Source organism: Pollachius pollachius (genome assembly GCF_949987615.1).
Source record: "Pollachius pollachius genome assembly, chromosome: 1".
Classification (NCBI taxonomy): domain Eukaryota; kingdom Metazoa; phylum Chordata; class Actinopteri; order Gadiformes; family Gadidae; genus Pollachius; species Pollachius pollachius.
The window spans coordinates 16,286,513-16,312,312 of record NC_136934.1 but is presented as its reverse complement, the minus strand read 5'-3'; the positions used below and the strand labels follow the sequence as shown (position 1 = coordinate 16,312,312).

Below are 25,800 nucleotides of genomic sequence, written 5' to 3'. Positions count from 1 at the left end.
AGATGGGGCAGTGAAGGAACGTTTCCTAGCACTTGCAGAGATGAGATCATTTGATGCCCAGTCCATGGCAAATGAGCTGCAGCAGCAGATTCAAAACAACGGTCTTGCAGAGCTTAAGTGTGTAGCACAAACATATGATGGTGCAGCTGTCATGAGTGGGACCACTGGAGGTGTACAAGCACACTTTAGAAGGCTCCATCCTGAAAGTATCTATGTGCATTGTTATGCTCATGAACTCAACCTGGTGTTATGCCATACTTGCAAGGCCATCCCAGAGGCTGTGGAGCTTTTCAGCTTGTTGGAGTGTGTTAACTCTTTCTTCAGCACCTCCCTAGTGAATCATCACAAGTTCATGGAGGCTCAGACAAGGCTTGGATTGACAACAGTTGAACTTGTGCAACTTTCAAACACTCGCTGGGCATGTCAGCTGCGGTCAATCAGTGCAGTTCTTGACACATTGTCTGCCATTTTGGAGTGCCTTTCTGCTATTAGATCCCCTAAAGCTGTTGGTCTCAGAGCAAAGCTCTATAAGTTCTCAGCAGTTTATGCACTACTGATGTTTCAGTCACTTCTGTCTGTAACCGAAGGACTCCACAAGCTCCTTCAGAAAGAGGCTTTAGACCTGGCAGAAGCTTTCATCTGCAAACAAGCAGTGTGTGACACACTAAAGGGCAAACGCACAGATGCATTTGCCACAGAGCTTTATGAGAGAACCAAAGCCCTGTGCCACACCCACAGTATCCCTGAACAAGGTGCCAGGACAAGGCATAAACAGAGGAAAATTGATGATTTTGTGCTGGAGACAACTGCAGGTGCACGCACTGAATTGAACAACTCAGACACATTGAAAAGAGAGTTACTTTTCCCTTGTGTGGATAGGATGGTTGGTGAGCTTGAGCAAAGATTTTGCAGTGTAGATGCAGGGCTACTAAGAGGCATACAGGCATGCAGTCCTAAGTCTGAGAACTTCTTGAGTGAATCACACTTGAATGAACTTGCAAAACACTACAGCATTGACCTGAAAACAGAGGAGGTTCTGGTGGCCAGAAACTTTCTTGCCCGGAAAACAGAGGCTGGATGTTCACCCAAAGATATGTTGACTGTGCACAACCTCCTTGATTCAGACATGTTTCCCTCTCTGAAGTCAACCATCCAAGTTGCCCTAACAGTGCCTGTAAGCAGCTGCTCGTGTGAAAGGTCCTTTAGTGCTTTAGTCGGCTGCACTCCTGGCTACGTCAAACAATGGGTCAGAAAAGACTTCACAGTCATGTCAATTGAAAAAGAGGAGCTTCAGCACCTAAATCACAATAGAGTGATAGACGCCTTTGCCACCCTTAAAAACAGACGACATTCTTTGATGCATCCACCCAGCAAGTAACTGCCAATTGTAGCCATGTTATTTTAAAATGATGTACTTTCTGAGAACACAGTGCTCTTTTTTTTGCATACAGTTTTGGCTGATACATGTGGGCTCTTAATGAATAAGAAGCATTGGTTAAATACGGCACTGTAACTATGTGGATTTTTTTTGTTTTTGTTGTTGTTAATGCTGTAAACATACAGTACATCCTGTGTTTGTTGTTGCACTGTGTTAAAAATGTAATGGTGGCCTAAAACATTTGCACAGTAAAGTATCTCTGTTAAATCTGTCCAAAACGTGCAATTTCTCAGTTTTTGTTAGCTGTTTGTGAAATTAAACGTTCGCTAACATTCTGTGCATCTCCTGGGGGCTAAGCCCCCCCTGTCCTTAAAACCTAGTGACGCCCCTGAGTTTTGATATGAACTTCTTATCTCAGTCTAAAGTATAACAAGCGACTCAATATAGAGTGTCAAACCACCAAATCAAAACGATTGTTATGATGGGGATATTTTATTGTACCTGCGGTATCAGGAAGCTAAAAGTGTGTAGAATCCACCAATATGGTCTCACTGTTTCAACAATAACGGAACTGAAAGAATGAAAATGTAGACTAAGGCCCCGTTTACACGAGGACGCTTGCGGGTAAAAACGACAAAATATTTTATCGGAAGTGCCTTTCGTTTAGGCGGTGACAGCGTTTTTGGGACTTAAAAACGCAAAAATCTGAAACCACCCTCCAGAGTGGAAAACTTAAATACGCTTCACCGTAGCGTTTCCGCCTACACTGCCAAGACGCAAAACTCTGCTCAGATCTGCTCACGTCGCGTACGCGTTTACGTCACATACATGCCCCAGTACAGGGAAATAAACAAACATGTTGGATTATTTCCATGCGTCGGACCGTGAAGCTGCTCCGGCAGCTCTAATAAACTTACAGGAGTCTTTCCACGAAATGTACAGGATATGTACAGATAGTATTACTGAACAGAGAAGGATCTGTAATTATGTTTTAATTATGTTTTAATTATGTGTTAATTTTGTGCTGTGATTATGTATCACAGCACCACCTAGCCGCCTGACATGCATACCCAATCGAATTCCACACACTTTTGCATCACCGTATGCACACAGATTTCCTCCCGAAAACGCTTGTCTAAACGTGGAATTAAAAGTGAAGACGCGACGCCACTTTTGCGTCTTCTGTTCAGACCGTCATCATAAAAGCAGCCTAAGTGCCAATAAAGAATTCAAATGATCGAAAGCTTTGTTAACCATTCGGACGATGCAGTGTTTTGAGGAAACTGACTTAAGTTCAGCTGTCATCTGACTTGAGTTCTGCTCTCAGATTGCCTAAAATGAGGAGGCAGTATCCCGGGAAGCAGCTGTCTGAGGAGGGGGAGGCTGTGCTGTTTCATGTACTGTAGGACTAGCTACTGTGCTGTATCTGTTCAACTGTGTTGTCACAACTTTTATCACGTCATTTGTATCTTTTTGTATGTTCTTGTTCAAATTTAATAATGAAAAAAACATGGAATATCTCAATTATTTGCCTTTGGTAGCTGTTTCTTTCGTGACGTAGAGCATGAATAACCTCTTTTTTCAATCTCTTGTTTAACCCTCTTATAATCTTAAACTTATTTAACCTGGTGTATTTAGGATTTTCCCACCCTATTTTTAATGTCTATTATTTTATGTATATCGATTGCTGACTATATTAAGTTAAAAAGTAATAGTTTAGTTAGACTCATTACTTTTCTAAAATATTTGGATCTAATTTCAATCAGGTTTCCACAGAAGATCCTATATCCTGATTCCGCGCTGACGCAGACGTTTCAAGACAAAGGCAGCGCAGGACACCGCATACACACGCAAGTTGAAAGACAACGGCAAGATCCATCCCGCATCCCGCAATGTCTTGCAATATTGATATCCACCCCTCCCCCCTTCCGTCTGTTTTAACGGTGTCGCCATCGACAAACTCCCAGGTAAGAAGTTCTATCTATAGACTTTAGAAATTGCGATAAAAGAAGTGAAGAGACAATTTCTCCCCTCAACAAGCAATGGTAGGTCGTTTGTTTTGTCATATAAAAAACGGTAAATTCAAACATCCTGCCGACCGGCATATCAACACACAAGTCACGTGATCTTAAAGAGACAGCGTCCCCATAACACAGAACGAAAAAATGTCAATAAAACAGTATGGTGAATTATGTCTATAGAGTCCACCACAAGACTACACTTTGTTGCTCAAACTTAATATTACTCTCCTCCTTGAGCCTCCCGAAATGTCTTGCGATATTGATATCAAATCTGTTACCCATAAATTGACTCATTTTATAATGTAATCAAATGCTCACACACTAACTGCTTTTAGACACACTTGTAAGTCCTGATTTTCTCCTAATGGGCTGTATTCGTGAACAACATATCCTGACATTTGTACCCTGAAAATCTCCTGAATAATACTACCCCTGAGGTAGTATTTTCTCCGTAGGAAATGTAAATTACCTTATTAGTGAATGAGAAGTTGAAAGTTGGTATTTCTCACACCACTTCAGTGGGCGTGTTGATGACGCTTGTGCATGTCATTGAGTGGCCCCCTAAATGATATTCAGCCTGTTGCCTTTTGTTTTTTGAATGGTTAAAAAATATTTAAATGTTGGCACTGCTTTTAAGAGTAATTTGTGGTGAACTCTAAAAGATAGGTCTTATCGTAACCTTAAAAGTACACATCAAACAATAAATTACAACAAATGAGTTCACAGCTGCACGTGTATAGAAAATGTTTTTTTTATTATTATTACTGACAAGTCAGTGATAACTGAACATTATGAGGTCCCGTCCTCGCACTCCCTGTTTTCTCAGATAAACACAGAAATCAACTACATTTGTCTAAGTGTTATATGTGAAATGAAGCAAAAAAATACGCTACCTTTCTCCGGTAACGCAGTCGTTCGCGACGCCTTTCTTCTTTTTCGTCGTTTCTTCTATTTGTCCCTAACTCATGCTCTAATCTTTCATCGATCAATGCTTCAGATTTTCTGAATGCAACCGAATATATGATGCATCATTTTAGCAACATTTAAAATGATCGCAATGAGTTCTGCCCTTTCTGCCTCTATTTTGTCTGCGGTCAAACAAACTACAGTGTCAGCGGCCACACTTATCCTGCCTCTTGCAAACTTAGACCATACGTCATATTCCTCTAATTGCAAGTCCACCCCCCTAACCCCCCGTTGATTCTACTGATGTCTAAAGGACATCGATGTCCGCATATAAAGCATTAAGTGTCAATCACTCTCAGGGTAGAATCTCCTGATATACAAATGCGGCAAAAATGTGTGAAAACGGCTTATAGGTAGAAAATTATTATGCTTGCTTCATAACGTAAGGAGGAAATGATTATATTTGCTTCTTACGTAATACGTGAACCAAAATGTTTTATGTTGTAACATTATAGGCAAAATGTTATTATATTATGCGCTCAGAAATTTGTTTGATTATCGACTGGGGTTTCTACATTATTGTTATGGGTTTAATTACAACTAGAGGTTGAGCTCGCAACGCACGTGCGGAGACTCTAGTATATATAATATACCAATAATCACTTAGATTTATAGAAGTACGAGTACATTCATCTACTCTGCATTGGGCGAGTAACGTCCACACCTGTCGCCGATAAGGTGGGGATCACACATTGAAGTGTAGGTGAAGTACAGAACTCCACTGTTTAGTTGACAGCTCAGAGAGTGAGTGCCTCGCTCTGGGAAGATCAGGCATGTCCCTGCCTCGTCATCAAAGAACACATCCCTCTCCCACACCTCGAGCCGCAGCTGATTACCCATCTCGACAAAGCCAAAGTTGTACTCGGCATTCCACACGGGGTCATTGTCGTCCATCACCGTCGCTGTCTCCTCATACATGTTGTTGTAGAAGATCTTCACATAGGCGTCGGCCTGTGTGAATGGGTCCCCCACTAGACCTGCTGCTCTGTGAATCTTCAACTTCAGCGTCCCCCTTCCTGCTCGGAGCGGGCAGCAGTTGTGGTCCAGGTTGGGGCTCGGGGAACAGTTCTTAGGACCCAGGTGTTCTTCCTTAAGCCGGTTCTCCTTGATGTACTCCGTAACCATACTCTTGAGGTTCTCCTTGACCACTGGGTCTTCCACCAGATGGTGTAGAGGGAAGATGGCATGGGAAACCACGTCAGGATTGTCATAGAGGCTGTTGATCCAGCTGTGGTAGGACTCTAATGGATCTTGGTCATAGGGGATGCCTGGGAAATACCTCTCTCCACCAATGACTTCGATCTTGTGGGTCATGAATTCTTGGTAGAAGCCCATGTTCACGTTTCCCTTGAGGAGGGCATCACATTTGTTGGAGAAGGTGTTGGCGGGCAGGAAACCCAGGGACATCTTCAGTTCAATATTCAGGCAGTTCTTGATCTCAAACTCTGAGAAACCCTTAAATGTGGCCAGGCAGGTCTTGAAGGCTGTGACTCTCCTTACTGTACCACCGAGTTTCACCTTTTCAAGGGGAACACAACACTCGATTTTAAACGTGCTATTTGCCTTTTTGACCAATATGAACATGACTATAATTAAGATGAGAGAATAACTTTTTAAGGTGTATTAACAACAAAATTGCAGCATTTCTGACCTGGTGTATGTAGTGTGTTCCGTAGGTGTCTATAAGTCGTCTGTACAGTGCTCTGTTCTCGGGAGAACCAGAGCTCTCTGGGAGGCGTCTCAGATGTTTGGAGAACTCTGTGCTGAGCTGAGGGTGGTCAGCAAGTCTGTAGCTAAAATGACAAACGAAAACAGTTCCAAGTTAAGTTCAAAGGTAATGTGTGGCTGGTCCCCTTAATAACATGACTAACGCCAATGATTTCTTTCATGTGCAAACATTAAAATGATTGAATATATAAGTGACTATTATAATTAAAGAAAAATAGAATCTCTACATTTCTTTCATTCTATGTAGAGTAACATAATAATTGTTTTACCACATCAATTAAATGCATCCCCGGGAAGAACAGCCGTTGACCAACCCCAAATTATAATAACCCAGCAACATCCCCTGCAGCACCTGTAGTAGGTGCAGCTGATCTCGTGGGTAGCGAACGTGGCCTTGTCCACGCTGTTCTGCGAATGGGCGAACTTGGCCATTTCTGAGCGGCTGCCGCAAAGCACGGCCTTGCCCACATCCTCCAGGCTCAGACCTTCGCCCCAGTTATTTTTAACCATGGAGCTGGAGCTCATAATCAGGGAGTCCACTGAGTGGTGCAGGGCGCCAAAGAGCTGCTTCCTGCAGTGTCTGAACTGCCGCCAGTCCAACACTGCCGCCGGGAGCTTCTCCACCTGGGGGTGGGAGGAGGGCGCGCGGATCAGGGGAGAGGGTGGATAGGAAAGGGGAAATGAAGTAGTGGGAGCATAAGGAATGTTATGAGGAGGTTGAAGGACATTCCAGAGGAACAGGCAGGAAATGAAAGAATTAAGGTTATGGAGATTAATGGAAAACGCAATACAAACAATAATAATGGCAGCCAGAGAGGAATGCAGTTTTCATGGTGTAGTTGCAGTTTTTGGCAGTTTTTTTCCTCTCACCTGTCCGGCGTGTAATCGATTGGGACAGAGCGTGCAGGTGCGATTGGCGCTCAGGTAAGCTTTGACGTTGATGACGTACGCCCCGGTTCGACGCATATGCACAACATCAAAACCTTCACCGGCCAGGTTGTGGCCCGGGACGAAGGGAACCTTTTCACACTCAGACCAGTTGCCAACACGACAGCCCTCAGCCTCCAGGATGAACAGCGCCATCGCCGAAGCCAACAGACAGAAATGCCTGCTTAGTAGTGTGGCCATGGTTACTGAAATGTAAAATATTCAAACTGATTGATGTACAATTCTAAGTGTATGAAAGAGTGAGATAGAGTATAGTGTGATTGTGGTTAATGGCATAACTTTGAGGATCCCAGTAAGATTTGATTCATAAATCTATGGGAGGTTTTTTTTAATGTTTGTTCTGTGGTTGGTGTGCATAACATGACTGTAGGATGTGTCTATTTTAGCCTGCTTGTTGTTCCTTATTTGTCTGTTTTACAGAAGATTTTTTAAGATTTACTAGATAGAGCTGGAAAATATATCAATACCGTGATATGAGACTAGATATGGTCTTAGATTTTAGGTTTTGCGATATGGCATAAATGTTCTATTTTACTCTGGGTTTAAAGGCTGCATTACAGTAAAGTGATCTGATTTTCTAAACTTACCCTCATTTTCTAGCTGTCCTATGATTTACCATAACCCACTTAGTCATTAAATAAACATTACTGATGATTACTTGAAAGCACTAATGGTCATCCCTACAATATTGTCGGTATGTCAACGTCGAGGAACAGTATAAGGTTAGAACATTGGTTTTTGTACATATCCAGCGCTAGATTCAATATTCAAGAATTTATTTGTCACATGCGTAATTTCTGGAACAAAAAGCAGTGAAAGGGGATTGCGACTGCAACTCCCAGCTGTGGCAAGTTTAACAATAATAGAAAATTAAGAAGATAGAAAAAAAAGAGAAGGGGTTCGGGAATTAAATATAATAAAATAAAGTTTATGAAGAGGGGGGAATCATGCATTCATTGTCCGTATGGCTTGGGGGGAAATAACTTCTTAGTCTTTCTGTTCTGGCCTTTTGAGATCGAACCCGCTTTCCAGAGGGCAACCATTAAAAAATGTAATGGCCAGGGTAATGACAGTCCTTTAAAATTATTTTTGCCCTTGACAGGCAGCGCCTAGTGTAGATGTCCTGAAGTCCAGGGAGTTCAGTGTCAGTGATTTTCTCTGCACACCTGATAACTCTATGCAAGGCCTTCTTATCCTGAGAGTTGCTATTTCCGTACCAGGTTGTGATATTTCCAGAAAAAGCACACTCTATTGTTGCTGAGTAGAATGTGTTCACTCACTTGGTTCACTTGGTTGGAGATGTGTGATGTCTATGAAAGGTCCTTAGAGATGACTACTCCAAGATATTTAAAGTAGCTCACTGTCTCCACCAGGGCACCATGGATGTTCAGTGGTGTGTGATGTAGCCTCTGCTTGTCCCTTCTGAAGTCAACCACCAATTCCTTGGTTTTGGCAATGTTTAGTTCAAGGCTGTTTTCATTGCACCATGATGTCAGCATCTTAATTTCCTTTAGGTAGGCTGCCTCATTTTTATTGGAGATGAGTCCAATCACTACTGTGTCATCCGCAAATTTGACAATAGAGTTTGAGTTGTAAATGGCTGTACAATCATGGGTGTATAGGGAATAAAGCAGGGGACTTAAAACACATCCTTGGGAGGCACCAATGTTGAGGGTGACTGTATTTAACATACAGCTCCCAATCTTCACCGCCTGTGGCCTGTCCATCAAAAAGCTGAGAACCCAGGAGCAGAGAGATGTATTAAGTCCTAGATGTTTGAGCTTGGTGACTAAAATGTTTGGCCCAATGGTGTTAAAGGCCGAGCTATAGTTAATGAAAAGCAGGCGTGCGTAATTCCCCTTCCCTTTGTCCAGGTGGGAGAGAGTGGTGTGGAGGACATGGGATATGGCATCATCAGTACTTCTATTGGGTCATTAGGCAAACTGAAGGGGGTCTAATGAGCCAGGAGTTGACAAACATATAAAATCTTTTACCAGTCTCTCAAAACATAAGGCTATAGGGCAGTAATCATTTAAGCTTGCTCAGTTGGTCTTCTTGGGCACAGGAATACTGGTGGATCTTTTTAGGCACCTAGGAACTACAGAGTGAGCTAGAGACAGATTGAAGATTGTTGTTAACACTGGTGCAAGCTTGTCAGCACATGATTTTATCAACCGCCCAGGAATGCTGTCTGGGCCAGCGGCATTTCTGCTGTTCACCCCTCTAAGTGCTCTTCTCACGTAATGCTCAGAGACTGAGATCGACTGGTCTTCAGGCAGATCGCATGTACCACCGTTGTTAAAAGTGGCTGCAGGGCTAACAGCGTTGTTGTGAAAATGTTCGTCACTGACCTCAAAGCGTGCATAAAATGAGTTCAAGTCAATTACCAGTGAAGTTTCCACATCTGTTGAGTTGGCCGATCGTCCTCTGTAGGTCAGTCATCATCTTCAGTCCCTGCCAGACACTCCTGCTGTCGTGATTGCCTGAGTGCGTCTCCATCTTCTCTCTGTATCGCTTCTTCGCCGCTTTCACCGCTTTACGCAGTTGGTAGGAGGCCACTTTGTAGGATGTCATGTCACCAGAGGCCATTGTTGTATGCAGATGTTTGTGCGTTCACAGCATGGACGTATTATAGAATGGACAGCGGATTCAAAAATGGCGCCCATTCATTCCTAGGAAAACTGCTCAATGTCTCAGGGCAACATCAAGGAGAGATTTGCTTCCGCATCAGGGGAGCCTAGCCACGCCGTAGTTCATGACGTACCGGATGCAGAAATATTCTTGTTTTCTAGCATTGTTAGCATTGTAGCATCATAAGCGAGAGGTCTGAGCGATCACAGTCGCATTGTTTACCGACCATGGAAGTATAAGTTAACTTCATAAATATGAACGATTGCTCCATACAACATATAACACCAACAACATAGTAAATGTATGTAGGCCTAGAAAAAAATACAGTCAATGTTATTGCTTAAGAAATAGATTCCTTCCAACTATTTACGAAAAATGCAATCAATAATTTATATAGAAATAAATGGTTACATATCGATCAGCAACGAGGTTGGAGTAGCCTTCCCACATAAATAATTGTAATACAGCTAAACAAGCAAATGAAAAATTAAATACTAACGCAACTGAAATGTTTATTAGGCTATTAACAATATTATAAAAATGATACCGTAATGCACCCGTTCTTTGTCTTTGGATTCCTTTGAATAAATGGATCAATAAATGGTGAATCGCAATGATCGCAAGCAGAGGAACGTGAGAGTCATTGAGCAGCAGCTGAACCAGTCCAAAAATCCTTTTAGCACTAAAACACTTTTAGTGATAAAAAGTCACCACAGTGCTAAAAACCATCAACGTCATTCATGTTAAGTAAAAGGAAAAAACTCGGACACGAGAAGTTAACGGAGCCGTGCACTAGGCCCTCTCGAATGCCGGGCCGAAACAACATTTGCTTCACTACGACTCCTTTCATCTGCCCACCCCTCCTTCTCCAGCAAAAAATAATAACATAAAACGGCTAATAAAACGCTTGAGGTGGCGTTTTGAAAAGAGAAAACTTACATTTTTTTAGTACATGGAATAAAGATAATTATGAGCCTTTGATTGATATCCAGACATGTTTTGCGAGATTGGAGTGAACGGAGAAATCTACTTCTGGGCCCCTTGAATCAAGGGACCCGTCCACAGCCCGCTTAAACAGCTGCAATACCACCGGTGGATTGTGGAAGTACGCACTGTTCCTGGGGGCTTGGTTCAAAGATGCTGCTATACTTGAAACCAGCGGCGAAGCTAGACCTAGTTTAGTGCTCCATGAATAGTGGTCTGTTTGTCATAGTATTAGTCTAGTATATATGTTGTACTTGTTGATTTTTTTGCATCACAAGTTTTATAAAAATGAATGTTGATACAATATTCCGATTTCAATAAAACAATATTTGTTTTTGTTACGTATTTTAGGAACACAAGCTGTATTTCCCTCACTTAACCAATAGGGGGTAGGACCAAATATATAAGCCGTAAATACTACACATAGCCACAAGGGAAAGCAGGACATTACTGAAGGCTACAATAGATACTTTAGCCACAGAGGGCAGCATCACAGACCAGGCGAGGAAAACCGAGGATTACGTCACACCGGTTTCTCTCCGAGTCTTCCGGTCCTCGCTGAGTCCATAAAGAAGACCACCTGGCCACGAAACCTTTAGAACTCTCCCGGCAGCGATTACCATACGTGGGTTTGTGGTTAGGATCAGCTAGGAGAACACTCTCGCACGTGCTAAGGCACATCTCCAATCTCTCTTTACTTCAGAGCATCAGTTTACCATACCGAAAATACTTTATACAAATAAAGTCTCGTTAAAGCTATTCCTTTGGATTCGACCCCTCTTTCCAAGAAAAAACATTGCAATTTGGTGACCACGACGTGATTGGAAAGTTCCGGACCGAGACTTGCGACCGCGGGGCCGTCGGGAGCAGTACAAGCTACTTACAGGCGCCACAAGAAAGGTAAACAGAACCTGTTGTCAATGACTAAACTCTGTATAGTTAGATTAGTAACATTAGGTGAATAGCTTGTACTGCCTTCGACTGGTTGCGGGGACGTGTAATCTCGGACTGGTTTAAATTCATACAGCCGGTTAGACGAACGGCCTAGGATACGCTAACAGATTGAAATTGAATAACGAGCTCACGAAGTAAAGGGCTCGGAGTGTGTTTTATATGGGTTTGTAGATAGACTGTATCCAATCCTGATTAGATCTAAATGTTTGTACCAACGTGGGAGACGTATTACCTGTGGTTAAGTGTTATTTATTTGGTGATAAGCTTCGAGTTCAGCCGGGCCACCATAAGGTATATTTATTACCGGCCATAAACTTCCGAACTCTTACGGCGGGGCGAGGAAAGGTCAGGTTTTTAACGTTAATCTAGCTTAGTTGCATATTGAACCGGACGGAGGCTTGGCCGGCGTTAGCCAAGGAGTTCAAATCTAATTGATTCCTCACAGCCCGGTTCATGTAACATCTAATGTGCAATTTTGGTTAGTATAAAACGCAGCCGTAGAGGTAGCACTTACGCAGTACAACCCATCTGCTATCAAGTCCCTCGCTAACCCGCCGTGGGGACAAACTTGCTGGAATCTCATACTTCTTATAGAGATCCAAAACTAGTTTGTTTCTGCAGCATTTTGGATGTACCACGTGGTGTACGATTTAAAGGGACAACGCGTCTTGGAAACGTGCGTTTCCTTTGTTCGTACCTCCACAGTCTTTGTAGTCGGAGCCCTTTCTGAAACAAACGCCATTGCTCAAGAGCAACAGGGGGCCTCGACTTAAGTGTTACATCCTCTCTCTCTCTCTCTCTCTCTCTCTCTCTCTCTCTCTCTCTCTCTCTCTCTCTCTCTCTCTCTCTCTCTCTCTCTCTCTCTCGCAAGTCGGTAGGGGATTGGTCAGTCTTTTGTTAAAGACTGCATAACCTCTGACCTAAGCAAAAACAGATCCCTCTCTCGGCGCCGGTGCCATCTTGTGGCCTGGTCGCGCAGTCCGATCGGGTCGTAAACTCCTTTTGATAGCCCCAACCCTTTGTCCCTGTCTCTATAGATCCGGTCGTCAGACCCCCCCCCCCCCAATCGCTGCATTGATAATGGTACTGTTGATCTTCCTTGAGACGATTGTTTTACAGGCCACCTGTTGCTGACACGACGACGGAGAACTTGTGAGGAGGCTCCCATGGTGTAGGAGTAACCTCTCTGAGATGAGCCCTTGACAAGGAGGGACGAGTCTTGGGTTCATGAATTACAGACCCGACGGCGACAGAAAGATCACTTGAACTCCCCAAATCCATGCCCAAACCACCCACAGGAACCGGCACACCAATACACGAAGATCACTTGAACTCCCCAAATCCATGCCCAAACCACCCACATGAACCGGCGCACCAATACACGAAGATCACCTGAACCCCCAAATCCATGCCCAAACCACCCACATGAACCGGCGCACCAATACACGAAGATCACCTGAACCCCCCAAATCCATTTTAGTCTATCAATCATTTTGAAATTTTAAAATTGTGTTATGACCATCAATTTTTACGTTACTTTCGCACCTGTTGAATATTTTATGACCTTGTAGCACATGACCAAAAGTATTAGCTCAGGATTTCTATTGATAGTTTTGTTTGTGTGCTGTTTGGCCATGTGATTGTATGATAACAAGATTCATGTTCATTGTTGTATTGTTAAATAATGACCTGTATTTTCAACAAGACCCACAACGTGAATGCCGTCTCAGTATTATGGGGACGCGTAGTGGTTTTTCCCCTCTCTTCAAGAGGTTCTTCCATGACGGTTGATGGTGTTGATGATAGATTCTACTTTGACTATGTTTTCGGTGTGGTAAATGGTGTTTATAATTTAAAATATTATTGTATGGTCATCTAAGATGACCAAGGAGGGACTGTTACGTATTTTAGGAACACAAGCTGTATTTCCCTCACTTAACCAATAGGGGGTAGGACCAAATATATAAGCCGTAAATACTACACATAGCCACAAGGGAAAGCAGGACATTACTGAAGGCTACAATAGATACTTTAGCCACAGAGGGCAGCATCACAGACCAGGCGAGGAAAACCGAGGATTACGTCACACCGGTTTCTCTCCGAGTCTTCCGGTCCTCGCTGAGTCCATAAAGAAGACCACCTGGCCACGAAACCTTTAGAACTCTCCCGGCAGCGATTACCATACGTGGGTTTGTGGTTAGGATCAGCTAGGAGAACACTCTCGCACGTGCTAAGGCACATCTCCAATCTCTCTTTACTTCAGAGCATCAGTTTACCATACCGAAAATACTTTATACAAATAAAGTCTCGTTAAAGCTATTCCTTTGGATTCGACCCCTCTTTCCAAGAAAAACATTGCATTTTGAAGTTCGCATTTTACTTTGTCTTCACATTTTTTGTATCCATTTTCCATATTTACCATGTATAGTTTACTTTGAAAACCAATGTGTTTCAGTAACTGTGAAAAGAAGAGGGGAAAATATGGTCATTTTTGAGCGAAAATTACCCAAAGGAAATTGAATAAACCTCAATCTGTTATTACAGACTTCACATACATTTGATTATTCCTTCATCCAAACACTTTTTTTTTTCCTTTCATCACTTTTGTGGTTCAGAACTTTAATCTTTAGCTCACACTGCCCTCTATTGGCTAAGACATGCAACAGCATATTAACTAAGAAAATAAAAGTCACAGAATTCCAATAGTATCCAGCTGCAGCCCCGGAGAACAACACCCTGGCGTGACAACAACAACCCAGGTGCGACAGAAGTACTCTGGTGTGACGGAAGTGATTTATTTGTGAGACCGTCAATATGCTTAATATATTGAGTAATATTCATGTTAACTCTCACTTACTTCCATGAGCGAAGTTCAGAATTTTTTTCAAAAAGGGCACGGTGTTGTCTATAACTTAGATAAAAAAAGTTATATTTATTTATTCTTTAAGAGCTAGAGTCTAGCCAAAATGTGTTTAATCCTTTACTCTGGGATGAAATACTCATTGGAATTATGAGTTTAACTGAGGTTAAACTGTTACAAAATGTCTGTGCTTTTCTGACAATAAACCAGCAGACTGTTCAAAAATATACAATGTGTTGGATTGATAGATAAATAGACAGATATGCCCCCCACCAGAATAAATTTAGGATCTCCAACAGGTCACCCTATAATGCAGCAGAATGCAGGAAATCACATCTACGATATTCAAAATCCCCCCCCACACACACACCTTTATATAATTCATATACCCCTGTGGCTTCCTGGGGGCTGAGCCCCCCCAAAAGTCAGAACCTAGAATCGCCCCTGCTTGAAACGGTTTAATTTTTACTTTGATTTCAAACAATTTGCATATTGGAGGCTAGGCCCATATCTTTTCTCAATAGATTCACATGAAACCTATGTCCATTTTGCACTAAAGTTCTTCGTAACATGAGAAAAAACTCTGCATTATTTGTCATGTATTAAGGCCTAGTCACTCAGGAGTAATCAAAAATGGGCTTTACCATGTGGATATTTTAGTTTTACTTCATTTATTGAAGTACCAGAAAACATAATATATCCTGATATAAAATCAAGATATTTGATTTTGCCCAGCACAATTTCTCATCTTTTATTTCTCACTCACACTGGTGAGTGCAATCTCTCGCCATGGATGGCGTGCCACAGTGGATGATCTTGAGAAAACGTACATGGAATGACCTAAAATCAAAATAGAAAGAGGTTTTACCTTGAATGGTGTTTTTTCTCAATGTCCTTTTAATGGTCTGTTCTTTCCTTTTGGACAGTGTAACATCCTTCGCCGAGAAAATAGGACTTGATGTTTTTTCGTTGTTGGGCACAACTCTGGATTTTTTTGTTTTTGTTTTTGCTCTTGTTTGTTTTTCGTCATTGGGCACTCCCTGCTCGAGGGCTCTGCCTATCCTTTCTTCCTTTTCTCATCTCTCATCCACTTTTTCTTTCTGTCTCTCTCGCGCTGGCTCGTTTTCTGTCTTGCACTACCCCAGCATGAATATATTTAGAGTTTAATTTCGAAACCACACAGTAGAAATCCAACACAGGTGTGTGTGTGTGTGTGTGTGTGTGTGTGTGTGTGTGTGTGTGTGTGTGTGTGTGTGTGTGTGTGTGTGGATTCGAATGTTTTTTCATAGTCACAAGAGAAGATTTATTCAAGATTTATTTGACAGATGCTTGAGGATTATTTATTAGACTCTGCAGATTCAAACGTATTACAAAACGCACAAGGAGCACCTTTGTAATGATTGGAAATGAAAGAGAAACACGTAAAACATGCACACGATGCGAGGCCTTGGCTATAAGTTATGCAATATTCTATATGGACTGATGTGTGTGTGTGTGTGTGTGTGTGTGTGTGTGTGTGTGTGTGTGTGTGTGTGTGTGTGTGTTTGTGTGTGTGGGTGTGTGTGTGTGTGTGTTTGTGTGTGTGTGTTACAGGACGGTGAAGGTCATAAAGCTGATCAGTAAGGACAGTATTGAAGATAACATGCTGCAACTGGGTCAGAAAAAACTGGAGCTGGAGCAGGACATGACGGCAGCTGACGCAAGTAAGCAAACAAGATGGCGGTGCCATCTACAGGACGGGTCTATTACACAATACTGATCGTTTAAAGAGCCAGTGAACCCACTGTTTCAGACCGAATTCAAACACTATGTGATTTAAAACTATGGGTTTTGGGCTGAGAGTTTTAGGAAAGAGGAGTGTGTGTTATCCCCATGGTTACGACCAACACCAACTATATAATACTTTTATAGAACCACCTTTGTGTAAGTGTTATGAGCATAGCATTACACTATAGGTGTCTGGGAAGCCTAACCCTCACTCAGACGCGGACATTAAATACATCGCTGCTCAGACAGAGCTCCACACGTCTACACAAACCGTACCACCGGTGCCCCTTGGTACCTCAGAAAAGGTACTCGGACATCCCGAAAGAACTCTACCTGCGTTGCTACAGGGTGGAACGTTCTCAGTGTTTTGGGGAGAATGTCAAAAACATAGGATTTTACCCCTTTTTTCTCTAAATTGGGGTCTTATATCAGTAATGGTGATAAATAGCGTAGATTACAATGTTGACGATCATGTAAGACAAATTACCACGTTTAAAACCGCAGTGGGTTCACTGGCTCTTGGCTCTATGTAAACGTTACAATTTCAAAATGAGAACGTTATTTGTATGGTGATGTGTTTAAAGTTTACTTTTTTTTAACTCTTGACCCTAACTTTATGCAATACATGCTGTGGTGAATCTGACTTTAGACATGCATTTATATTAATAATAATAATATTGGCAAGAAAAATGGGGTGTCCTGTTTACATTGACACTGGACTTAGTGTGGTTTGTGGAATGCACTAGAAGTCATTGGCCGCATAGGGTTTTCGATTATATATATATGATCATATATACCAATATATGATCCATGGTTTGATACCCATGGATCATGTATACCAATATATGATCCATGGTTTGATACCCATGGCATGCGTGCCGTTAAACCTTTGGTGAAATTGATCACCAAGCTGGTCAAGTTAAATGATTTACTGGCTGCATACTGGATTAGGACAAAAATCAAAGGCAAGATCTCTGACCCAAAGCCCTGCTGTATTAAGAAGGCTAAAGGAGATATTAATTGATAATCTTTCTCTCAGGTGGTGAGGGGACCATTCCTGAGGACATGGCCTCTTTATTGAAGGCCTCGCTGGGACTGTGAAACCTATTTGCATACTAACACACTTAACACGGTGTGCACTAAACTCCACACTGGCTGGTAAGGACACTCCAAAACGGGCCCAACTCTTATTGTTCGGACAGTATTCTCACAGAATCGTCATCCTGGGACAGGGTTTGGACCCCTGCTCCATACTTGATCCAGACAGTCATACTGAACAAATATTTCGTTATTTTTAAACGCTCCTGCACGGTAGCTACGTTTTCGTACCCGGAGTACTTTAAAATAACCCATAGATTCTCTGGGTTGAAATCAAAATGGTCCACTCATCTGCAAACTGCAAGGCTTGGAGATATTTGTGGAGCATTTCCAGTTTTTATATTTGCACTATTTGAGATCTGGCCAGATGGCCAACACACTGTTAGCACATATTGGACTATACTGAACATATTTTATGGTTTTGATATGAACTTCTTATCTCAGTCTAAAGTATAACAAGCGGCTCAATATAGAGTGCCAAACCACCAAATCAAAATGATTGCTATGATGGGGATATTTTATTGTACCTGCGGTATCAGGAAGCTGAAAGTGTGTCAAATCCACCAATATGGTCTCACTGTTTCAACAATGACGCACCTGAAAGAATGAAAATGTAGACTAAGGGCCAATAAAGAATTCAAATGATCGTAAGCTTTGTTAACCATTCGGGCAATGCAGTGTTTGGAGGAAACTTACTTAAGTTCTGCTGTCATTTGACTTAAGTTCTGCTGTCAGATGACCTAAAATGAGGAGGTGGTATCCCAGCAGGTACCCGGGAAGCAGCTGTCTGAGGAGGGGGAGGCTGTGCTGTTTCATGTACTGTAGGACTAGCTACTGTGCTGTATCTGTTCAACTGTGTTGTTACAACTTTTATCACGTCATTTGTATCTTTTTGTATGTTCTTGTTCAAATTTAATAATGAAAAAAACATGGAATATCAGAATGATTTGTCTTTGGTAGCTGTTTCTTTTGTGATGTAGAGCATGATTAACCTATTTTCAATCTCTTGTTTAACCCTCTTATATTCTTACAAATATTTAACTTGGTGTATTTAGGATTTTCCCACCCTATTTTTAATGTCTATTCTTTTATGTATATCGATTCCTGGTTATATTAAGTTAAAAAGTAATAGTTAAGTTAGACTCATTATTTTTCAAAAATATTTTGATCTAATTGAAATCAGGTTGGATTCCACTGAAGATCTTATATTCTGAGAAATGATCTGAGGTAGCTAGTAACATCCTGACATCAGCTAACTGCTAAAATACATCTGCTAGAATCTGCCAGGTCAAATGGTCCACTGGAAATGTTAGTCATATATATAATATACCAATAATCACATTGATTTATAGAAGTATGACTACATTCATCTACTCTGCATTCGGCGAGTACCGTCCACACCTGTAGCCGATAAGGTGGGGATCACACGTTGAACTGTAGGTGAAATACAGAACTCCTTTGTTTAGTTGGCAGCTCAGAGAGTGAGTCCCTCGCTCTGGGAAGACCACGCATCTCCCTGCAATGTCATTATAGAGAACGTCCCTGTCCCACACCTCGAACCGCAGCTGATTGCCCATCTCCACAGAGCCAAAGTTGTATGTGGCGTTCCACACGGGGTCATTGTCGTCCATCACCGTTGCCGTCTCCTCATACATGTCATTGTAGAAGATCTTCACGTAGGCGTCGGTCTTTGTGAATGTGTCTGCCCTTAGACCTGCAGCTCGGTGAATCTCCAACTTCAGTGTCCCCCTTCCTGCACGAAGCGGGCAGCAGTTGTGGTCCAGGTTGGGGTTCGGGGAACAGTTCTTAGAACCCAGGTGTTCTTCCTTGAGCCGGTTCTCCTTGATGTACTCCGTAACCATACTCTTGAGGTTCTCCTTGACCTCTGGGTCTTCCACCAGATGGTGCAGAGGGAAGATGGCATAGGAAACCACGTCAGGATTGTCATGGAGGCTGTTCATCCAGCTATGGTAGGACTCTGATGGATCTTGGTCATAGAGGATGTCTGGGAAATACCTCTCTCCACCAATGACTTCGATCTTGTGGGTCATGAATCCTTGGTAGAAGCCCATGCTCAAATTGCCCTTGATTAGGGCATCACATTTGTTGGAGAAGGAGGTGTTGGCGGGCAGGAAACCCAGGGACATCTTCAGTTCAATATTCAGGCATTTCTTGATCTCAGACTCTGAGAAACCCTTCAATGTGGCCAGGCAGGTCCTGAAGGCTGTGACTCTCCTTACTGTACCACCGAGTTGCACCTTTTCAAGGGGAACACAACACTAGATTTTAAACATGCTATCTGCCTTTGTGACAAATATGAGCATAATGAAGATGAGAGAATAAGCTTTTAAAGTGTATAAACAACTAAATTGCAGCATTTCTGACCTGGTGTATGTAGTGTGTTCCGTAGGTGTCTATAAGTCGTCTGTACAGTGCTCTGTTCTCCGGAGAAGCAGAGCTCTGTGGGAGGCGTCTCAGATGTTTGGAGAACTCTGTGCTGAGCTGAGGGTGGTCAGCAATTCTGTAGCTAAAATGACAAACAAAAACAGTTCATAAAACAGTTTGAAGTTAAGTTCAAAGGTAGTCTTGAGTGGCTGGTCCCCTTAATAACATCTGACCAACGCCAATGATTTCTTTCATGACCACTTTAATGTGCAACCATTCAAATTATTGAATGTATAAATTACTATTATAATTAAAGAGAAATTCATCTTTACATTTCTATTGTTCTATGTAGACTAATATAGTCATTGTTTTCCTACATCAATTAAATGCACCCCCGAGAAGAAAATCTGTTGACCAACCCCAAATTATAATAACCTAAAAACATCCTGTGCAGTACCTTTAGTACCTGTAGTAGGTGCAGCTGATCTCATGGATAGCGAATGTGGCCTTGTCCACGCTGTGCTGCGAATGGGCGAACTTGGCCATTTCTGAGCGGCTGCCGCCAAGCACGGCCCTGCCCACATCCTCCAGGCTCAGACCTACGCCCCAGTTATTTTTAACCATGGAGCTGGAGCTCTTAATCAGGGAGTCCACTGAGTGGTGCAGGGCGCCGGAGAGCTGCTTGCTGCAGCGGCTGAAAGGGCGCCAGTCCAACACTGCCGCCGGGAGCTTCTCCACCTGGGGGTGGGAGGAGGGCGCGCGGATCAGGGGAGAGGGTGGATAGGAAAGGGGAAATGAAGTAGTGGGAGCATAAGGAATGTTAGGAGGAGGTTTAAGGACGTTCCAGAGAAACAGGGAGGAAATGAAAGAATTAAAGGCAAAAGGTATGGAGATTAATAGAAAACGCAATGCAAACAATAATAATGGCAGCCAGAGAGGACTGCAGTTTTCATGGTGTAGTTGCATTTTTTCGCAGTTTTTTTCCTCTCACCTGTCCGGCGTGGAATCGATTGGGACAGAGCGTGCAGGTGCGATTGGCGCTCAGGTGAGCTTTGACGTTGATGACGTACGCCCCGGTTCGACGCATACGCACAACGTCAAAACCTTCACCGGCCAGGTTGTGGCCCGGGACGAAGGGAACCTTTTCACACTCGGACCAGTTGCCAACACGACAGCCCTCAGCCTCTAGGATGAACAGCGCCATCGTTGAAGCCAACAGACAGAAACGCCTGCTTGGTAGTGTGGCCATGGTTACTGAAATATAAAATTATTTAAACTGATTGATGTACGATTCGAAGTGTACGAAAGAGTGAGTAGAGTATAGTGTGATTAGGGTTAAGGGCATAACGCTGGTTATTCCACTAAGATTTGATTCATAAATCAATCTATAAGGTGGGTTTGTTTGAATGGTTGTTCAGTGGGTGGTGTGCATAACATGACTGTAGGATGTGTTTATTCTAGCCTGCTTGTTGTTGCATCCTTATGTGTCTGTTTTACAGTAGATATTTTAGACCTAATACAAAGGGCTGGAAAATGTATTGATACCGTAATATGAGACTAGATATGGTCTTAGATTTTAGGTTTTGCGATATGGCATAAATGTTCTATTTTACGAGTTTAAAGGCTGCATTACAGTAAAGTGATGGGATTTTCTAAATTTACCCTCATGTTCTAGCTGTCCTATGATTTTGCCTTTACCCACTTGTTCATTAGATCCACATTGCTGATGATTACCTGAAAGCACTAATAGTCAGCCCTACAATATGTCAACATCAAGGTATTTGGTTAAAAATATGAACATTGTTTTTTGTACGTATCCAGCCCTAGATGCTGCTAAACTTGTAATGGTTTAATATTTACTTTGATTTTGAACAATTTGCATATTGGAGGCTAGGCCCATATTCTTTCTCTATAGATTCAAGTGAAACGTATGTCCATTTTGCACTAAAGTTCTTTATCATGTGGATATTTAGACTTCAATTATTGTAGTACCAGAAAACATGCTATATCGTGATATAAAATCAAGATATTAGATTTTGCCCGGTACTACTTCTAATCCTTTCTTTCTCACTCTCACGAGTGAATGCAATCTCTCACCACAGATGGTGTGTCCACAGTGGATGATCTTGAGAAAGCGTGCATGGAATGACCTATTAAATCAAAAAAAAGAACGAGGTTTTACCTTGAATGGTGTTTTTTCTTAATGTCCTTTTAATGGTCTGTCCTTTCCATTCGGACAGTATATTTTCCTTCTCCCAGAAAATGGGACTGGATGTTTTTCGTTGTCGGGCACGCCTCTTGATTTTTGTGTTTTCGTTTTTGCTCTGTACAAGAGTGAGCTACAATCTAGAGCTGGCTGGCTATGCTGAAAGCCTGCAGAGTGCACACACACACACACACACACACACACACACACACACACACACACACACACACACACACACACACACACACTCGTGTGTGTGTGTGTGTGTGTGTGTGTGAGAACCCTGCTGGTGAAAGGGACCAGCTACCCTGCTCCAGGGCTCTGCCTCTCCTTTCTTCCCTTTCTTCTCCCTCAGCTGCTCTTTCTTTCTGTCTCTCTCGCTCTCGCACGTTCCTGTCTTGCACTTCCCCAGCATGATTTAGTGTTTAGTTTCAAAACCACACAGTACAAATCCAACACCGTGTGTGTGTGTGTGTGTGTGTGTGTGTGTGTGTGTGTGTGTGTGTGTGTGTGTGTGTGTGTGTGTGTGTGTGTGTGTGTGTGACTGTGCGTGTGTGACTGTGCGTGTGTGTGTACAGGGGGATTTCGGATGTGTTTTCATAGTCACGAGAGAAGACGTGCGTTTGGACAGTCTTTAGGGGAAGCGGGGGCGTTGGGTGTGTGTGCTCTGCAGGCTAGTGCTTTCATGTGTGTGACTGTTTGGATAATGTCTGAGCCAGCCTGTCTGGGTGCTGATAACGGAACCAAATCATGCTTTCAGCCTCCCCATTGTTTATGTACTGAAAGGGGTGACATGTTGGTGGTTTGAGCATGGTGAGGATGGCAGTTAAACATTTATTTTGAGATCCTTCTCTTCAGCTTTCATTTTTTTGCATTATAATTTTTGTATTCATCTCCATTTCAGGCTGTAGTTTGCACCACTTATCACTTTGTACCAGTATTGTCGTTCCTTTTGTAGCTCATTAAGGTTACTCTAGATATGTTTATAAAGATATGTTTTTTTTCTTGCACTGATCAATTTTAAAATAAATAAATGAATAACTATTTGGTCATGAAAACATTTTGGCTGGGAGGTTGAATGCTATTGCACGGTACTGTCTGCATGTCACATTGTCATTAGGGGCAGAAGTATTTTTTTGCATTATGTAGTCTCCAGCCTGATATATTTAGCTCAAGTATGAAATTGCAATTTTATCTTTACATCTGTAAAAGCAATCGAAGAATAATGGTCAATTATAGCTCATTTTTATTTACTAAAGAGTATACAGAGTCTATTGGAAGATACAGGCAAACATGTTGGATACAGACAGCATAATAGCATTCATTGATTAATATTGATGGACAATGGAACATTTATAAAATAAGAAATAGTTATAAAAAGATAATTTATTATTAGTATTTAGTATTATTGTCAGTATTCATTTAACCTTTCATTTTTCATCTTCCCTATCTTTAATCCCAATAGATGATACTGCTATGTAGTTTAAAACCTTCCGGCAGCTAGAATCATACTAGGCCCCTATGTGTGTACCTCTGCCTCTGGCAGCAGCACCGCTGTCTCATTCATTTGGCCTAAAATCCCTCACCCAGGACTTCTCCCTAAATATTGATGGTTCAATTGTCCCCTCCTCCACTTGCGTCCGCAACCTAGGTATCATCCTTGACCCCACACTCTCATTCCTCCCCAATATGAACCAGATTACAGAAACAGCCTTATTCCATTGCAGGAACATCACTCCTGTCCGTCCTTCCTTATCACTCTCCACCGCCGAAACTCTGGTTCACGCATTCATTTCATCCCGCCTTGATTGCTCTAACTCCATCATATACGGCTCATCAAAACACATACTTAATAAACTAAAATATGTTCAAAACTCTGCAGCCCGTATGCTCACTTCGACCTGCCGCTCAGACCACATCGACCCTGTCCTCCACGACCTCCACTGGCTTCCCGTCAAACACCGGATTGATATCAAAATACTACTCCTCACCTTCAAAGCCCTCAACAACCTGGCCCCTCCCTACCTCTCTGACCTTCTCCACCACCACACTCATGCCCGTTGTCTCAGGTCGGCTGATGTCAGCCTTCTCCACCCCATCAGGACCAATCTCCGGTCCTTGGGAGACAGAGCCTTTTCTGCAGCCTCCCCCTCCCTCTGAAATGCCCTCCCCAATGACATCCACAATGCCATTACTCTTTCAGCCTTCAAAACAGCCCTCAAAACAAACCTTTTCACGCTTGCTTTTAACCTTTAAACATTCTGTTTGGTTTGTTGGATTTGTTTTGAGTTCTCGCCCGTCGATAATGTAACAAATTTCTGAGCGCATAATATAATAACATTTTTCCATCATAATCATTTTACAACATATAACATTCGTTCACCACAAACCCAACATTTTAATATTTTTTAACCATTCAGCTGACAAAAGGCAACAGGCTGATTATCATTTAGGGGGCCACTCAATGACATGCAGAACCGTCATCAACACGCCCACTGAAGTGGTATGAGAAATACAGACTTTCTACTCCTCATTCACATATAAGGTAATTTACATTTCTACAGAGAAAATACTACCTCAGGGGTAGTATTATTCAGGAGATTTCAGGGTACAAATGTCAGGATATGTTGTTCACACATACGGCCCATCAGGAGAATATCAGGATTTACACGTTTGTCTGAAAGCAGCTAGTGTGTGAGCATTTTATTACATTATAAAATGAATCAATTTATGGTGACAGGGGTTATTGTTCAATGGAAAGTGTAGTGTACTATGCATGCAAATCAATCATTAAATAGCTTTTACTGTTATTCAGGGCTGAAAAGTGCATTGACATTTTAAAATGCAAGGCAACTACTATTGGTTAGTTGAAAATAATAATCATCATTGAGATTAAACATCTCTTCCAGTGTCCTGGCCATGACAGGCAGCCGTAGCCTATAGTCATACATAGCATACACACAAAACATAAGAAAAATGATCAACTAAAACAGTCCTCAGGGGGTAGGCTCAAGGAGGAGTGTAATATTAAGTTTGAGCACCAAAGTGTAAAGACATTTCGGGTGGCTCAAGGAGAAGAGTAATATTACATTTGAGCAACAAGGTGTCTTGTGGTGGACTCTATAGAAATAATTCACCATACTGTGTTATTGACATGTTATCGTTCTGCGTTATTGGGACACTGTCTCTTTAAGATCACGTGACTTATGAGTTGATATGCCGGTCGGTTCGATGTTTGAATTTACCGGTTTTTATATGACAAAATGAACGACTCGCCGTTGCTTGTCGAGGTAAGAAATTGTCTCTTCCCTTCTTTTATCACAATTTCTACAGTCTATAGACAGAACGTGTTACCTGGGAGTTTGTCGACGGCAAAGCCGCTATGTTTAAATACATAACGTCTTACCTGGGGAAGTGTCGCTGCATTGTGTGCGCGTGCATGTGTGTTATTACCTGCGCTTGTGTCGATGGCGGAGCCGTTATGTTTAAAAACAAAACGTCTTAGCTCGGCGAGTGTGTCGCTGCCTTTGTCTTGACGTGCGTTGTGTGCGCATGCATGTGTATATGTTTGTGTGGGTGTGTTTGTGTGTGTGCATTTCCATGTATGTTTGTGAGCATGTGCGTGTGTGTGCGATGTGTGTATGCAGTGTGTATGTACGTGCTTGCGTGTGTGTGTGTGAGCTGCAGGCTGATTGTTACATACGCACATGAGTAACTTGAGTAACTGGTGTGACAGGTCAGCTATTATAGTAGTAAGATTCGTATGATTTAGCTGCTATTGCAAAGCGTCTTTGAGCATTTGGAAAAGCGTTATATAAATTTGATGTATTATTATTATTATTATTATTATTATTATTATTATTATTATTTGTGG

General features: G+C 42.2%; 2 protein-coding genes across 3 annotated transcripts; both read right to left on the bottom strand.

Moving 5' to 3' along the window:
* Positions 1 to 4,919: 4,919 nt before the first annotated feature.
* Positions 4,920 to 15,388, bottom strand: LOC307072743 (perforin-1-like). Of its 2 annotated transcripts, XM_079732190.1 has the most exons (5): positions 15,339 to 15,388; positions 6,964 to 7,226; positions 6,446 to 6,717; positions 6,017 to 6,158; positions 4,920 to 5,883 (listed from the first exon to the last, which is right to left on the bottom strand). In XM_079732190.1, exons 2-5 carry the CDS (start codon positions 7,219 to 7,221, stop codon positions 4,999 to 5,001), a joined length of 1,557 nt encoding a protein of 518 aa, XP_079588316.1. In that variant the 5' UTR covers positions 7,222 to 7,226; positions 15,339 to 15,388; the 3' UTR covers positions 4,920 to 4,998. The 2 variants fall into 2 exon arrangements, with proteins under 2 accessions (XP_079588316.1, XP_079588317.1); XM_079732191.1 differs by lacking the exon at positions 15,339 to 15,388 and having other exon boundaries at positions 6,964 to 7,326.
* A 383-nt stretch (positions 15,389 to 15,771) lies between these two features.
* LOC307077031 (perforin-1-like) lies at positions 15,772 to 22,022 on the bottom strand. Its single transcript, XM_079738280.1, has 5 exons — positions 21,903 to 22,022; positions 20,712 to 20,974; positions 20,187 to 20,458; positions 19,721 to 19,862; positions 15,772 to 19,593 (listed from the first exon to the last, which is right to left on the bottom strand). Exons 2-5 carry the CDS (start codon positions 20,967 to 20,969, stop codon positions 18,706 to 18,708), a joined length of 1,560 nt encoding a protein of 519 aa, XP_079594406.1. The 5' UTR covers positions 20,970 to 20,974; positions 21,903 to 22,022; the 3' UTR covers positions 15,772 to 18,705.
* Positions 22,023 to 25,800: the final 3,778 nt, after the last annotated feature.

Coding starts and splice junctions, on each gene's coding strand:
- LOC307077031 (XM_079738280.1), bottom strand. CDS start 20,969: ATGGCCACACTACCAAGCAGGCGTTTCTGTCTGTTGGCTTCAACGATG. Junction 20,459..20,711: donor ATCGATTCCACGCCGGACAG/GTGAGAGGAAAA, acceptor TCCCACCCCCAG/GTGGAGAAGCTCCCGGCGGC. Junction 19,863..20,186: donor ATCAGCTGCACCTACTACAG/GTACTAAAGGTA, acceptor TTGTCATTTTAG/CTACAGAATTGCTGACCACC.
- LOC307072743 (XM_079732190.1), bottom strand. CDS start 7,221: ATGGCCACACTACTAAGCAGGCATTTCTGTCTGTTGGCTTCGGCGATG. Junction 6,718..6,963: donor ATCGATTACACGCCGGACAG/GTGAGAGGAAAA, acceptor TCCCACCCCCAG/GTGGAGAAGCTCCCGGCGGC. Junction 6,159..6,445: donor ATCAGCTGCACCTACTACAG/GTGCTGCAGGGG, acceptor TTGTCATTTTAG/CTACAGACTTGCTGACCACC.